Source organism: Danaus plexippus (assembly GCF_018135715.1).
Source record: "Danaus plexippus chromosome 18 unlocalized genomic scaffold, MEX_DaPlex mxdp_35, whole genome shotgun sequence".
NCBI classification, from domain to species: domain Eukaryota; kingdom Metazoa; phylum Arthropoda; class Insecta; order Lepidoptera; family Nymphalidae; genus Danaus; species Danaus plexippus.
Window position 1 is genome coordinate 1674767 of NW_026869854.1, and position 17170 is coordinate 1691936.

A 17170-nucleotide genomic window follows, 5' to 3' on the forward strand; every position below is an offset into this window, starting at 1 on the left:
TTAGAGGTGAGATGAATAATTTGAGTCGGTGAAATATTCATATTAATTACAGAATAAATAAATGATGACGCATTCATTTTGGAGCTTGAGTTTACTTGTTCGGAAGTCTGATCTTTTCATTCATGAATAAATAAACTTGCTATATTTCCCTGTTCAATTTAGGTGCTACGAAAAATTTAAAGTTATATTGATATAGTAATTTGAACTTTTATTGAATTATTAATTATTTAAAATATTTATGGACAAGAATTTGTACTTCTATAACGAAATCATAATACATATACAATGTATATCAATAATGTTTTATTAGTAGATAAATATGAAAAAAATGTTTGTAGAGTTGACTTTAGAAACGGGCACCCAGTACATTGGGCGGTAGCTGGAGAGTTCGGGACTCGAACCCACTTCGCTCTCAACGAATCCGATCCTTCATCAGCCCACCTCGCCGTGGACAAGGTGGCGCGCTTCGATGAAGGCCTCTACAGATGTAGGATAGACTACATAGATTCACCGACACGAAATTATAAAGTTAATTTAACTGTCATTGGTAAGTCACGGTTGTTATAATAGATAGAAACTTTTAAGTACTATTTATAAATGTGCATATTAGTTTCTTTTTATTATAATTAATATTATATTATTAATATTAATTTTGGTTTGTTTGTACATTTTCCATTAAAAATTTTCTATTTTATTTAAAGAAACATGAGTCTTGTATTTTATAAACACCATTTATTGAATTAAATAATTGATGGAATTACTAACAGAATATATTCCCAAAACTAAATGATGTTGCTTGAACATTATTTTTATGAATAATGGATTTTGTCTTGTATAATAGTCTTCATCTACGAAAAAATTTAATAATAATTCAATTAAAAGTTCTATAAAACATCTGGACTGTAGTTTATAGTCGTCTTAAACAATGAACTAAGTAAATTATATGAATCTCTGTCCAAATTGTTTGATGCATATTTTATTTGTAGTGCCTCCGGATTCTCCGCGAATATACGATTCCGAAGGTCGAGAGATTTTGGGAACAACCGCGGGGCCATTCCGGGAGGGACAGGATTTGTTGTTATCCTGTCAAGCGTCAGGAGGTCAGTTTATTATCTACTTGCAATAAAAAAAAAACCCTTATTATTTTTATGTAACTTTAACATACGTCATTTAAATTCATTCATACCTCAAAACTTTCATTCTCGTTTTCTTTAAAAATGGTTACATAATTATGTTCAAGTAAGTAATGGGAATTCTATAATTTGTTCTAAGGTAAGCCCCCACCCGACGTGTCTTGGTACCGAGGCGAGGAACGACTGGCGATTACTCGGGACGGTAACGTGTGTCAGATACATTTACCTTCACTGTCCCGAGAGATGGCTGGGGTGAAGCTGCAGTGCAAAGTTGAGCCACCACTGCTGCAACCGCAAGTCAGGGACGTCACTATTAAGTTATACTGTAAGTACTTTAAATAATCACCTCGGGCTTTAAGACCTTTTGAAACTTGTAATTTATCTTTTTGGTAATTAAGAGCTATAAATTGTTAATGACTATATACAAAAAATATTCAGTTGATGAACATTCCATCACAAACGAATCTAAAAGCCACTTTCCAATATACTGTTGCATTTTGCAATTAAATTTATACATTTATTTTATTTTCCCCTATGACTTATAATTAATTCCAGTGGTTTCATTTACTCATGGATATTGTTTATTTGAAGTAAATTTTCAAAAATAACACTCCCTGACGTTGAAAACATGCAAATCACTTTTCATTAATTTTGTTTCCTACTATACGTTGAATACTTGTCTATTACGGTGATTGTGGTAAAAAGCATTTAGGTCTAAAGAATACTTGGTATACATAAAATTATTATAAGTATAAAGTCAGAATTCTATCTGTATAAGAACATTGTCCTTTTGAACATGTTTATAGTAAAACCGCAATACATCCGCGTCTCTGGTGGAGGAGCGACGAGGGCTGGACGAGAGCGCGCTTTTTCATGTTCTACTCGAGGTTCAAAACCACCACCAAACATCGACTGGTTCATTAATTCACAAAAAATCGACTCTTCGCTTACACAGGTGAGGAATAAATGATCTTATTTTATTATTTCCGATTAGAGTTCATGTACCGGATATCATTTATTAATAGACTCAATTATCTAATGAGCTGAGACGCATCATCCCGGAAATTATACCTTCAACTGCCTGAGGATCTACGACATAAAGATGTCAAATAAAGAAAATTAACTAAATAATATCAACAAGAACCTGTCACACGTTCGAAAACTGTTAATTAATTTTTCAATCCATATTATATATTTCAATATTACGGGCGCATCTCGTTCAGTATTGTTTTAATATAAAAAAATAGAACTTACCTGCAAGAAAATTTGTTTATAGTATAAAATAATCATATAACACAGGTCGAAGTAGATGGTGATGTAACGAAAAGCATATTAACTTGGCGAGTTAGAAGAGAAGACAGCGGCAGGCAGCTAGTCTGTCGAGTGTCGAATCCCTGGTTTCCAGCACATACTTTAGAAGACGCTCTACATTTAGAGGTTCTATGTAAGTTGTCCATAGTTAACGAACACAATAAATCACTATATCTTATTACAAAACGCTTTAATACATTTTTATTTTGAAAATGTGCGAAAATTTAAAATATATTTTTAATTTCATTTGTCTTCAGACTAACATGAAAAATACTAAGCTAATTTAATACCGATAAGATTCTAAATTGTTTGAAAGTTTCAAGATGCAATATATTTTTACTTGCTAGCGACGATGCCAAAGAGGTCTTTGTGTTATGTTGGGATGCTTAAGTATTTTATTATACTTGTAAAATGGGTTAATCGTTTTAAGTTGGTTTATTATGTGTTATAATTTATTATATTTGTAAGGTATAGTTAGTAATATAAAGTTGCGTTGAAAAAATGAAGCTATTTTACTTTTAATAGTAATATCTAATAAGTTAGTACTTCCATCTCCTGCGCCCGTGATCACTGTTGCTGTACAGTAAGCGAAAAGTAGGGTAAAATAGAATGTAATAAATCGCTTAGTAAATCCTAGTTTTATACATAAATTACTTTTTTTTTATTCTTTAATTGAGGTAATTTACAAAATAAGAAGATATCATTACCGTCACAGAGGAAAAGTCATATCCGTTATTCATAATAAGAACAACTCGCACTGCAACTTTCTCATTTTAATAGATAGGCTATTCATTAAAATGTCTGCTAGTATTCATCACCTGGTGTCAGATGTTCGATTGACAATTTTCATTTAAAAGAACTCGAATTGGAAGTGTTGAAATTCAAACCTCGACGAGTTTGGCTCCATGCCATATAATATTGGCCGCCATGACGAAGCTGTTGTGATAGGGACCCCGCTTTAAATAATCGAAAAATAATATCAGATTATTATTAAACAATGAACTCATCTTTCTCTTGCTTTTTTTTATAAATCCGACATTAATATATTTTGCAATAATACGCTAGGAACTAATAAAACAAAACACTGCAGATGGATCAGATGAAAATAGTCGGAAGCATATTTTTTATCGCGTCTGAAATGAAAACTGAATATAAATTATAAAGAGGAAAATTATAAAAACATAATTTGAACGTGTTTCCAAAATGGTGAATTTATAGCCGCGTTTTTAATGCAATTTTATTTTATAATTATGGTCGTAACATTTTGGTTTATATTTTAATTATGTCGCGCATTTCATGTTCCAAGCGAATAATAGCATGTCGGCAACTTAAAACATTACTTTATGTTCTTTAGCGAAAACCAATTAGAGTGATTTCATAAAGGGAGTGCGAATAAAGTCGTATATTGGATAAACATATTTTATGAGATAGGAAATAGAATTGTGTAAAAACTATCAGTCGATACATTTATGAAGTCTTAAAAAGTGTCATAGATATTAATTTACTTTATACCGGGATTATAGGTTTTATAAAATATTTGCAATAATACACAAACAAAAGTTTTATATTCAAACAATGATAGTGATCATTGAAATACCTTTTACATCAATCTATCATAATGAGAACAAGCAACGTAAAACATTCCCATGGAAAATCACAGCCACAAATAACAAAGCATAAGTTTCTAAAAACCGGCGACTATGCATCAAAAGCAGTGAGATAGCGCGGTTCCGCCACGGCTCTGCCAACTTCCCCAGCAACTATCAGAGGACATTATGTTGTGACGTCATTACACTTTAAAACCGAGTTTGGATTCATCTTTCCCCAAAGAACGTTTCAAAGCATTTACATATCACGATATACGTGCAGACAGTTTTGTAGCAATTAATATTACAATAATTAATCAGTATTACGGCTTTGTATGGAAAGAGATATTCAATAGTTCATTTATATGCTAATGTGTTCATTGACGTCTCTACAAAAGGATGGATCGCGGATTGTAAATTAATGAATATAATATAATAATATTGTTGTGATAAAAAAAAAATACAAAAACATTGCAGAAATTATTATGATAATATAATAATGTCGTTATCAATATATGAAGTATATTATAATTTTTTAAAAATGCAGGTAAATTTCCCTTATTTCGATATGCTATGATACCTGTCTAATAAATAATTTTATATTTGGAGATAACACTTATATCTGGAGAAAGCAATTCCATGCCAAAGATATGTTATATATACTAATGCATTTTAAATAAAATACTTTATTTAAGATAGCGTCATAAAAATCTGAAATATGTACATCTTGTTTGTATAAAATTGATTTAATCAAATTTTAATTTCCGTTGGAACAGTAATCCTCGAATTAATATCATAAGGTGTGGATGTTAAGTAGGTTTATGGCCTCAAGGGAGCTTGTACATGAACTTTTGTGTGACAATGTAAAGTCACTGAGGACTTTGAAACAAGTTGGTAATAAAACGTGCTTCTTTTTATTGGTTACACGAAACACGAGGAGTTTTTTTAATTATTTTAATTTGAGGGCCTAATTGTTTATTCTGTAATCTAATCACACATATCGGACATATAAATTTGAAAACTCATGTAGTTGCTTGCATTCTGTCTTGCTTGTCTGTATAGTTACTACGATGATTGTGGTATCTCTTATAATGTTGAATACCGTTCAATGATTTAATAGAAACACACACCCCTACATCTATAATAATCCGCGAATCACCTACATGTCTTAAAAGCTATTTAGATCATGTTGATTTCTAACAGTTAGAACTTTAAACATTATCCCTCTGGTGTATCGTGTCTTAATAATTCTCGTCACATAACAAAACTGGAACTCGACTGTAAAACATACGTAATACTTATTAAAGTTAATATATACTAGGCTTGCATCTCGGCGTAACGAGGTTTTATGCGTTGTGACTCCAATTCGGAGGACATTACGCTTTGCTCGGAAACTTCGTAGTAATTTTCTCGCGGGAATTTTTCGGAAGATTGTGTCAACAGCAATTTTGTTATACAACTTGATGGTTTCAAAAGCGGCTTAAAATTACATTTATTCGCGCCTTTGAAATTATTATTTAAATTTTTAAGTATTTAAAAACATAATTAAGTTTTGTTTATATGTATGTAGATCTCACTTCTAGAAGAAAATTGCAATTAGGTTTACTAAAAGTACGCTTGATATCGGAAAATCTTGAACTACAATATAGGGTCACTCATATTTTTAACCAAGGACTACTTTATTAATATTATTACTTTTATTACGTATAAGTCAAGTCAATATCTGAGTGTCTGATATTTTGTGAGAAGTTTCTGTTTACAAATAAAGTAATTAATTAGCTATCGTTTTTTGTAACAATCAATACCAAGTGACGGTAACTCTGTATACTTACAATGTCTATAGTATCCCTATCTGAACGCAAAGTTAGATGCATATGTATGTATATCCAGCTCGGGAAAGCTTTAACTTTTACAAGAAGAACAACCTTACAAGCAAATAAAATTGTACTCCAATCGAACATATTTTTCCATTGAAGACTTAAAACATTTCCAGCTAGCAAACAATGTAACACACTCAATAAAAAAGCTCACGTTACCAACAAAGCATTCTAAAGTGAAATATGTTATAAATTACATTTCAAGCGTGAATTTACTTTATTGAATCAATTGACAAATTTAAATATTTTTATAGGTAGATGAAAAATGTATGTCCTTTTGCAAACTCTCAACTAACAAAAAAGAGTTTAAAATAAAAAAAAGTGTTTCTAATAATAACTAAATTACATTAAAATTCACTTCGTAATTCAACTATACAATAATGACGACCTATAATTGTTTTTTTGTAATGTAAGATGAATTATCATTGTTAATTATGTTTATTCATATTAAAAATTAGGGGAATTCAAAATCTTACACGATTTATAGTTTATTCCATGAAAATAAATGTTATCCCTGTTATTCAAGAAAAAAGAGTCAGCGGACTACATAGTTGCGGAAAGTTGCGAGAAAAGTTTTATTTCCAAGGAGCGGTGCTCGTTTCACAGATTCTAGCCCTACATTCCTCTGTGCGTACATGGAAGCTATAAACTAATTCAATTATGTAGTAAACAAAAAATAAAATCACTTCGTTGCCCCGCTGTTGGTTCGGTCAGCGGTTTTTCTTTTATCGAACGAATCTTTTTAAGTGCTCCAGTGATTTAACGTTACACTAAATTTCGATTCAATTCTTGGTTGTTATGTTTTATTGCAGGCATATAACTAGTAAAAGGTCAACTTTTTTATTGTAATTTTAACGACCTCTTGATAATCGAAATATTGTTTTTACTTTTTATTGAAGAATACGTATTTTTTATTATTTTTGTTCATACAAACTAATCTCTTTTTTTATATAAAATTTTACAGGTTACTTCTGTTGTATAAACTCGTAATATTTAAGGAGAACAATGTCGATTATTATTGTCTACCTATTTAAAAATAGAACATTTTATCCCAAATACATTCGCCAAAGACAAAGTTCGTTACAATAAATAAAATTGAATAAACTCTAATTACTTATGGCAATATTAACTTTAACGTTGTAAATATACGAAATTGATTTATGTGAATTTTGCAACATGAGTTTAAGCGTTGATCATATAAAATTCACAATATAAATTGACTCGAACGTTTTTTCGATACGATTCTCAACTGTGACATATTAAAAAGACTTATTCATATGTAACAGTCAAAAACCATAATTGAAAACGATATCAGCGGATGAAACTTCCTCGAAACATTTTCGTAATTTTTATTCTGTAAACGTTGAAAATACACTGTTGATTTTATTCTCTAATTGGATGATTTATTCAACATGTAGCTTATATTTTAGTTGTAAAAGTTTTTTTTATCGAAAGTTGGTGCAAAAAAAATTTATAAATTACTTTTTGTGATTAATAAGAAAAAAAAAACTTTTAAAAACGTACTTATATTACGCCTTTACAATTTGAAATAATCAAATATGAGGAGTTGTGTTAAATATCAAATATACCTCGATGGAATGAACTAAATGTGGTTTAACTGATACTTTAAATTGCAATACATTTTTAGTGGTTGTGGTTTTTAAAATCGATTATATTTTTAGTAATATATTACAATTAAATATTTTACTAATTGATAAACTTATTTCAGTCCCTCCGATATCACAAATATCATTAGTAGAGCCGAAGGAGCCACGTCTTTTGCGGGAAGATGAAGATGCGGTCTTGCTATGCTCTGCAGACTCATCGCCACCGGCTTATAATTTCACATTTTATAAGGGTGCAGAGGTGAGAAAAAATATATGAAAAGTTATAACAATCATTGCTATATTATATTTAGTTTATAACGCCACATTGCCTTAATTTGCTACCAACGTTATGAACAAAAAATAAATCGTACCTCTAAAAACTTTGTAACATAACCGTCGACCATATATGCTTTTATTATTCTATTTCATTTATCACGAAAATTCTAAACGAAGCTAAAAGATAAATAAAAGTATTGACTTCATCTGACTTCATGGGAACTGTTCTGTGTCCGACATAACTCACTAAACGAGAATTTTTATTGGACCGTATCTGACGCGTTAAAGTTTATATAAGCGCGAGGTTTGTCGTTAACACAAAGAACTATTATTTACCCTATCAGTCCATCACAGAATATGCATTACAAAGTATCGCTTCTAAGAATATACATTTCGATATTATACTAAAATAATTCAAGAAAGGTAACTTATTACAAATGCAATAAGTTACTCGGTGCTCGGAAAATTTTATAGGTATAATTAATTAGGTAAAGCAAGCCTGACTTCGGTATAATGAAGTTTGTTTAGGTACTAACATAACATCGCTTGCTTGTAAACTCGTGAATGTAATGTACAGAAGTTAATAAAGTCCTTACTTGTGTTTGCTTTACGAAGAAATTCGTTCTGCTTGGGATTAATGTCATAATATGATTTTGAGTCGACTTGGGGCTTCGTATTAAACAAGACGTGTAATAATATAATTTATTGATGTAAATTTTATTAAACAGATAACAATTTACATTATTGACCGATTTTATTGGAAATTTAACTTAAATTTTAAGGATTGTGAACCTACATCGAAAACAAACGTATAAAAGATAACTTCATGTTGCTATAAAAATTATAATATATATAAAAACGGTTATCATAAAACAACAAAAGTTAACAATAGCATATTTAATAGCATAAACATATTTTCAAAACACTAAGTGAAAACATCCATCAGCTATGTCATGGGTATGTTTAGAACACATCTATTTGTCGTAAACACAAGTATTCTAAGCACAATGTAAGCTAATTAAAGACACCGTTATTAAATTCCTGCCACTTTATTATTAGTATACGCTCATGGTTCGTATTACCCATTAGCCAACAGCTCTCTGCGTGTTGCTTCACAACTTCTTTAATATTAAAATTGTGTATTATCTTTAAAAGGCATTTCACGCAAATTGAAACTTAAGTTGATCGTAATTTCAATGTAGCGTGACGCCACGTGACAGGCAATCAGACCTTAATTAATATTTCAGGAACATTAGTTATTGGTGGAAAGAAACAACTTCATAATAAAACAATTGCTAGTATTAAATTAGTTTTTAAGCTGTGTAAATCACTTTGGGATTTATGTGTATGGGATACGCATGTGACGTCATCCGCGACGGTTTAGAACCAATAAAGTACAGAATAATTTATTTAACTGTAAATTCAGTTAAATTTAACTAAATGTGAAAATTAGTTTCGATACTTCGGTGCTTTACATTTGCCACCATTAAAGCAGTCATTCAAACATATAAATGTTTTTTTCACTATGGATATAAGTATCTAAATAATGAAATAAATTAGAATATAAAATTATTAATAATAATCATTTTAATGTATTAAAGAACGTATTGTATTTTATACAGTAGATAATTTCTATAAAAATTTATAAATATTCGAAATAAATGTAAATTATGTATTGTATTAAAAGGACCACCTTTTACGAGACGATCCGATAGGGGGTATATCAGTGGAAGGAAACAAATTAGTTCTGCGAGGACTGAGGAGACATCACTCAGCCAGATACCGCTGTCGAGCTTGGAATTCAGAGGGCAGTGGTCTGAGTGAACCGCTGGCTATAAATATTTTATGTTAGTATAGATGTTATAATATTATATGTTGGCATAAATTATAAAAGGGCAAACTTTATCTTGAGGAACTAAACATAAATAAGAACATTTGAACACGTTTTGAAAATTTTAACAAGTAAACTCATTTGAGCCCGTAAATTACTAACACCAAATAGAAAAACAAATGATATTAAAGACTTCTATCTTTTTTCTTTCTCCGACATAAATGTCTTTAAAGAAAAATATATATTTAGCAAAGTTCTTCACTAACGCAAATAAATGTTTTTCATCTATTTGGATCCTATATATGTAGGTTTTCCATTTTTTTTATTTTAATCTGTTTTATAATGCATGTAGCCCGTCCTGAGTGCTCGGCCGGCAGCGTTGTCCAGCAACTAGCTGCAGCTCCTGAGGGTGAAGTACGAGCTCGCTGTTCAGTATCCGCTCCTTCACCAAGAGACGCCGGGCCTTTGAGGTTCTACTGGACCTACAACGGGACCAAAGACGTTTTACCTGTAGGTATCATAAGATATCTAATATGTATTATACACATTGTTTTATTATATAATTGTAACTGAATGATATTGTTAAAAAAAGTCTCAGTTTATAAAAATTTAATCGACGTAACTATGCTTATATACAAACCTGTATAAATGTTTTATTTGTAACTTATAAATCTGAATTCAGACACGTCATAAACCTTTCTTCAATATTTTAGTTTGATTTATTTCCTATGTATGCAGATTCCAGCATCTAATGTTACGGTAATGGGATCATCTAGCACTGTTGTCCATGGCTTGTCTTCATTGGATGACGAGGAAGATTTAGGTTGGTTGGCTTGTTGGGCCAGCAATGATATAGGAAACCAAAGAGAACCTTGCTTATTTAGGATTATGCCAGCAGGTTAGCTGCTTTTTTTTTTGTTTATAATAAATTTCCATGTGAATTTAGTTTATATTTACTAGGTATTTTTTTATATTCTTTGCAAGCTCATATTTATTTGTGTATTGTCTAAAACTGTGGGTGCATTGATTTATTTTTGGTATCTAAAGATAATTGAATTTGTAATATTATAGACATATTTGACGTAAAAGTTGGTAGTTTGAGTCATAATCTGAGTACATATTTTTTATGTTTATTTCATAGTAATATTTGTTTCTGCGAATATCGTTCCTCTTTGTTTTTTAAACAAAAATGGACCAGTTTTATTTCAGTTTTAACACATGTTTCATGGATTCAATCCCTTTGTTTTCTGATGAGATAATTAGAAAAAAATATTTCCATATCCTGTTTTGACATTCACTAAACTGTGTTCCTTAATTCATTGGCAGTTTAGTTTTTTCTCCTAAAATATTTGTTGGAATCAAGGTTTATGTGACTTAAATTGAAACAATTGTAGACAACCTTGTAAAGATGTTCGTTGGTATTCAGTTAAGGTGTTATGGAAAATTTAAGAATCCCTTCACTCCTCAAATGTTAATTCAAAATCGAATTCAATTTCTGTAAAGTCTTTTGTATGAAAGTCAAAAATGCAATAATTGCTAATATAGCTTTATAACACAGCTTTGCCGGAGCCTCCTCGAGATTGCACCATAGAAAATGACTTTCTGCGCTGTCTCGCTGGACATGATGGTGGGCTACCACAGCGTTTTCTGCTGGAAGCCCTTGAGGTGCGCCGCGAGCCCGTGCGAGATGAATCAACTATGAATGATCAGGTTTGCCTTTGGAGTTAGGTTAAAATGTAAAACATGAAGTATAGTTGATGTGCTTATTAAGTGAGGATTTTCTTTTACAATGTGCGACTAGCTGTAGGTCTCTCAAATAAAATTCAAGTGTATTTTATAGGGTATCTCCGGACGCGGTCTGACGGAAGCCGTGTACAGAGCCAGTAATGACGTAACTCCACAGTTCGCGTTAGATGCATTGTCACCAGGACGATACACATTTCTAGTATACTCTGAAACACCTCGTGGGAGATCTCAGCATCCTGCGGCATTACATAGTATACCAATAAGGACTTCCGATGATTTGGATGTTCCAGGTAATTACCTTAAACTAGTTTCAAACAGAATTCATAAAATACTAAGGTTTTTCAATTTTCATTATATCTTCTTAGGTTCTTTGCAAACGATGACACCAGCTCCACCAATGGTTCCACAAACTGATAATAGCATAGCTCTCCTGGTTGGCGCAGTAATGTCTCTCATACTCGTCACTATATTAACCACACTATGTGTAACTTTGGTCATCGTATGCAAGAAGAAGCAACGTCCTCAAAGGGATCCTGAACAAAAGTAAGTAAATTTAACTGGATGCTTAATTTCTGCTCGTAAATATATTTTTCCATGTTTGGTTCTATGTAGTATTGAATTGAAAAAAGCTGTGCTCGAGTATATTATGTTATACTTATCGGTTTTATATTTTTTTTAAGTGTCGATTCGGTGAGTACATGGAGTGATTAAGATGAGTGTACGAGCGCGATTAAATACTTCTATTAAGCAACAAAACAACATTTTCACGACACAGATATCCTTGCTTACATTTAGGATATAAAAGATAACAGCTTTATTATTATTTCCTTCCGTAATTACTCGAAAAATCGTCTTGAATTTGGAGAGATAAGTTATCGAAATATCAAAGAACAGAACAAAGCTACTTTACTATCGTGATATATTTTAACAATTAATACATAAAGTTAATACATAGAAAATGTGTCCAGAATTACAAAAGTTATTGTAGAATATCCATTTATCGTCGGTACAGTGTAATTTAAATTCCAGCACGATTCTTCGTAGAAGTGTTGGCGTGTCTATGTACGGTGGGTCATCGTTGTCTCAGAGTGTGATGCCCACTGTGGTGGTGAGAGGTCATCGAGGTTCCCGCGTGCTAGCTGCGCGTTGGTCCGGAGTGATCGGTGACGCGCCGCTGGCTGTACTCGCACTGGACGACACTCCGAATGGTAATGACGACTCATAAAATCAATGCTTCTATAAATATTAAAATAAAATTAACTCCCAAATTTTGGCTATCCTTCTTACAGTTGTTAATAGTACATTTCTTTTGTTTGATGGCTTAGATTCTAGTGAATATAAATAATATTTTTGCTTGAAGCCATTTTCATTTTCGTCATGAAATTTCCTAAATAGAATTTACTATTTCTGTAGTGTAGTGGGACTTTTCAAAATGGACCATTATGTTCGTTATTAGAGGGATAAAGTGAATATCAATGATATTAAAATAACCTATATAAATAAACTTTCGTTTTTCAGTCGAAACAGATTCATCTCACAGTAATGAAATACAGGAAACAGCGCTTACGGGACCACATATAGGCACGTAAATACATGCGACTTAATGAATTAACAATAGTTTTATATGTAGTTTTTATTTCTCAAACCGTGGTTGTAACTTTCAACAAATATATATGTGATATAACAAATGACTTTATACATGATACGAAGGCTGTACTTGCTTGTCAGAAATTCGAAGGTTTAAGTGAACTCGCATACAGTATTACTTAGTGATAGTTACTTATAAGTAATTAATGCTATTTATATGAAAATTAGATAAGAATCGTGTTTCGAATTTCCATTGTGTAGAGACGATTAATCAATAATATTAACAAATGTTCATACGGGTATAACTATAGTTATTGACTATTGTATTTATATTACTGAGGGTTAAATGTAATAAATTAGGATTGCAAAACATGTTGTAACTCACCGATAGTAGCTTTATATTAGCTTATTCACATTTTTATATAACTTTAGCTAAAGTATTATAATTATTAATCTGACACTATTTTAAATAATATTACTAGGTTAATTGATCTGAACTATGTATGTCAAGTAAAAGGAATGTTAAAAAAGGACGTTTCTTTGTCAAAATCTAGTATTAGTGAACATTAAAGAAAATACATAACATATTTTATTGTAAACAAGTAATGTCTTCAATTTATTGGCCATATTGTTTTGTTCCTCATAAAAATATGTATACAAATATAAATAAATATAATTCAAGACCAAACAAATATTTCAAAATCAATCAAATACTTAAAAAGAAAAAATTCTTTCATATATTTGCAATATTTAGTTAAGAAGCTGAAATAATTAAAAAGAGGCAAATTTTTTTCCTCAATGTTTATTAAGACTCAACGAGTAGTGAAATTCAAATAAATGTATACGTTTTAGTATTACATTTCCATGTTAATTAAATAAACGATTATTTTATCAATAACTTTTTTATTTCATATGGAATATATATATACATATATATATACATATATATAAACATATATATATATATATTAATGAATAATAATAACATAACATTTATATTAATGAAGCTATCTTGTTCGTTTGACCAGGCACGATATCTTAATTGATAAAGCAACTGAAACGAGATATTCCCAAGTTGCGGATTCGAATCCTTCTCGTCCCACATCAATATTATCGTAATTTACATATGTTATCTTGAAAATAGGTTATCTATCTTGGTTATAAAAACAGAATAAACTAAGACAGTCATATCAATACTGTTCAACTTAAACCATTACAAAATCTGGGAATAAATATTATATCATAAAATTTGAGAGCTATAAATATGATATTGAAATGAAATTCGCCATTTCAATACTTCAACGATGTTACCTAATTGAATGTTAGCATAATTATGATCGATGATCAACAAGAATTGAGCGAAAGCGGAGTTTATTTAATTTTACATTTCATGAGTGGATTTTACAACAAAACTTTGAAACCTGTTTAACTAGACATTCGCCTGACATTAATTGGTTATAACTCACTTCAATGATTGGGCACAAAATTCACATAACACTTACGCAGCGCTTATTATCATCATAACAAAATTAATTTGTAATGCCGCTCCAGTGACATATCATTTTAAAAATGGCTTTAAAAGGTTTTTGTTATAAAATAAATTAGATTTTTCATGATCTATATCAAGTTTCTACTTGAACATCGAACACCATTAAGAATATTACAGTAGCAACTTTTGAATCCGTTTTGTGTCAAACCCCGTTACACCCAGCTCGTCTGATTAAATTCTATTACGGATTCTACATAAATTTTCATATGAGGCAATCGAGTTATTGAGACCTAACACGATTTATGTGAAAGCATACACTTAATTCGTACGTATGTGTTTTCATATCAAATATTACAACGTCGTTCCAGCTAAAATACGATATGGAGCGCAATTTTATGGAGTAATTTAATTCCGCCTCTAAATATGTAAACACAATTTCTTGTAATTTGCGAAAATTATGTTGTATATTTTGTGTCCACGATTTTGTGTGAGTGGATGTTGATGGAAAAAAATAATTTGCCAGAAAAATATCAAGAAGTATCGTAAATATTTAGATTAATGTTGTTTAACCGATATTGCACCATAACTTGCGAAATTGTCGAATAAAACTCTGATATAGTGTCTGATCTAATAAAATATAAGCATTTTAATATCAAGGATTGCATCCAATCTGTAGTTATTCGTGAAAAACTTTCGTTACTATTTTATTTCAACCAAGCGGTGTCAATTAAAACCCTCCAAGTCATGCGCAGCACCAAGAACAAAACAAATGTTATTAACTAGTAAATCAAGCAATTTCAGTTTTAGAAGTTGTTTTTCTGAAGTTTTGCTTTCTGGCACACATTACAAGACCGTAAATCAAGTTTTAAATCTTTAGCGGCGCAACTTCTCAGCTAAATATGTAGCATTTGTTCCCCTTTTAAGTTACTGCATTAAGCTGTGCCATTAACTTGGTCTAATCAAGAATTGTAAGCAATATTTATTTCTTGTTATCTAATATATTTTTTACTTAATTATTTTCTCTTGTGAGGCCAAAAATTAATCATAATATAATCGATATCCATATAACAGGACAAGTTTAAAAGATGAGAAACATTACTTTAATATGAGTAATGAAACACTATAAAACATTTTCTGTTTTTTCCGCAATATAAAAACTAGATTTCACTGTCGCTGGAGTTTAATTACTTTATTTGGTCCCATAGGAACGAACATTGTAAGTCGCATAAACACATATTTTTCAATTTAAACTTGCAGCATAGGATTTTAAAGGAGGCAACGTGTGTGAGCTAAAACATAATTCGTATAACATTCAAATATGTGTGATCAATACAGTTTAAAATTCAGCAATAAAGAGAGTACGTTTAGTTGATACAGTAAAGTGGATGCAACAATATGAGCAGTGCAGCTTAAGTGCGCCCGCAGTAAAACTCTACCGTTACTGTTTGTTTAGAGCCGTACTCTACGTTTCATATAGCTTGCGCTAGTTGTCACTGTAGAGTAGCTTCAATTGGAGAGCTTATGATTTAATAAATTATGTAAATGGAGTGAATTGTATTCTTATAGTTTAGAATAGTTTGTCCGGATGTATGTTGATTTAATTTTTTCTAAATTTAAAATAACATTTAATAATAACATTTGTGATTGTTATAAAATATTTCTTGGTCTATGATTTATTATTTAAAAGAAGATTTTCTAAAAATATTCGTAAAATTTATTTATCTAAAGAAATATTATGTAATTCATCTAGCACAAGCTGTGTGAACAATATAGTTGAGTTAAATCAAAATACCTTTCATTTTATAAATTAATTAATATTTATAAATCACAGGAATGAATATTAACAAGATGAAACGGTGGCAATTTTTCAGTATATATTTTAAAAATTACAGTTTATTTTTTTAATAGAATGCCTGATAAGAGATACATATATGTTCCAGTTGAGATATTAATAGTAAAAATGTACCATAATTAATATTTTTCTAGTTTAGGAATGTATGCCTCTAATTAAATATAACCTGTACTCTCGATATAGACAAAGTAAGTTTAGAGGTAAATGAAATGAACGGTGCAGAATACCTGTCAAGTGCAACCTTCCGTCATATTCTCTCCTCATGTCGTGTGTTCAGTCGAGCGATTTTATTCTTTTATTTTATTACTGGGCCTATTCTGAAATAGATTTCTGTTTATTTATTAAATGATTTATGATATTACTTGCATTTCCTTAGTATGGTTTTAGAGGAAGGTGTATATTTTTTTAATCTTACGATAAATTTCACCTTTGAGTTGCTTTATTCTAAATAATCGCAGTCAGACCTCGTAGAGTACTGTCTTGATAAATGTTACTACCGTCACATTTTGCTTCCCTCTCAAATATTTACTTAGTTTAAGATTAACTTCATTTTGTTATATTAAATGGAAGGCAAATTTGTTTTTTTTTCCTTTATGAATATCAGGAAATACCTATCATAAAAAAATATTTGTAAGTTATTTTGTAATTTCATCTTTAAACGGTTATTTTTATGAGCCTCGTGCAAAATATTCTGTGTCTAGATAAAACTACCCTCGTCATAAAACTGTTATAAAAATCAGCATAAACCTCGAAAAACCCCATTGTCCATACACTGTGAAGTTATCATGAGGGCATGGACATATTAATAATGCGTTATAAACCATTAAAGGGCTTGCATAAACCATCTTCAAAGTTATTAACTTTAGATTGCAATA

The 17170-nt window shown here is 30.6% G+C and overlaps 1 protein-coding gene across 2 annotated transcripts in view; it reads left to right on the plus strand.

Annotated features, from left to right (window-relative positions):
• The window catches only part of LOC116773133 (nephrin-like), a 54655-nt gene extending 40803 nt beyond the window's left edge, over positions 1-13852 (plus strand). Inside the window, exons 4-17 of one of the 2 annotated variants that reach the window (XM_061528653.1) lie at positions 339-547; positions 987-1100; positions 1273-1458; positions 1940-2088; positions 2433-2577; positions 7637-7773; positions 9478-9637; positions 9974-10131; positions 10360-10519; positions 11180-11331; positions 11462-11657; positions 11733-11910; positions 12397-12575; positions 12886-13852. In XM_061528653.1, coding sequence (XP_061384637.1) covers positions 339-547; positions 987-1100; positions 1273-1458; positions 1940-2088; positions 2433-2577; positions 7637-7773; positions 9478-9637; positions 9974-10131; positions 10360-10519; positions 11180-11331; positions 11462-11657; positions 11733-11910; positions 12397-12575; positions 12886-12956 — 2194 coding nt within the window. In that variant the 3' untranslated portion in view covers positions 12957-13852. Of the gene's footprint in view, positions 1-338; positions 548-986; positions 1101-1272; positions 1459-1939; positions 2089-2432; positions 2578-7636; positions 7774-9477; positions 9638-9973; positions 10132-10359; positions 10520-11179; positions 11332-11461; positions 11658-11732; positions 11911-12379; positions 12576-12885 lie in introns of those variants that run through there. The other variant, XM_061528654.1, reaches the window with a different exon arrangement.
• Positions 13853-17170: the final 3318 nt, after the last annotated feature.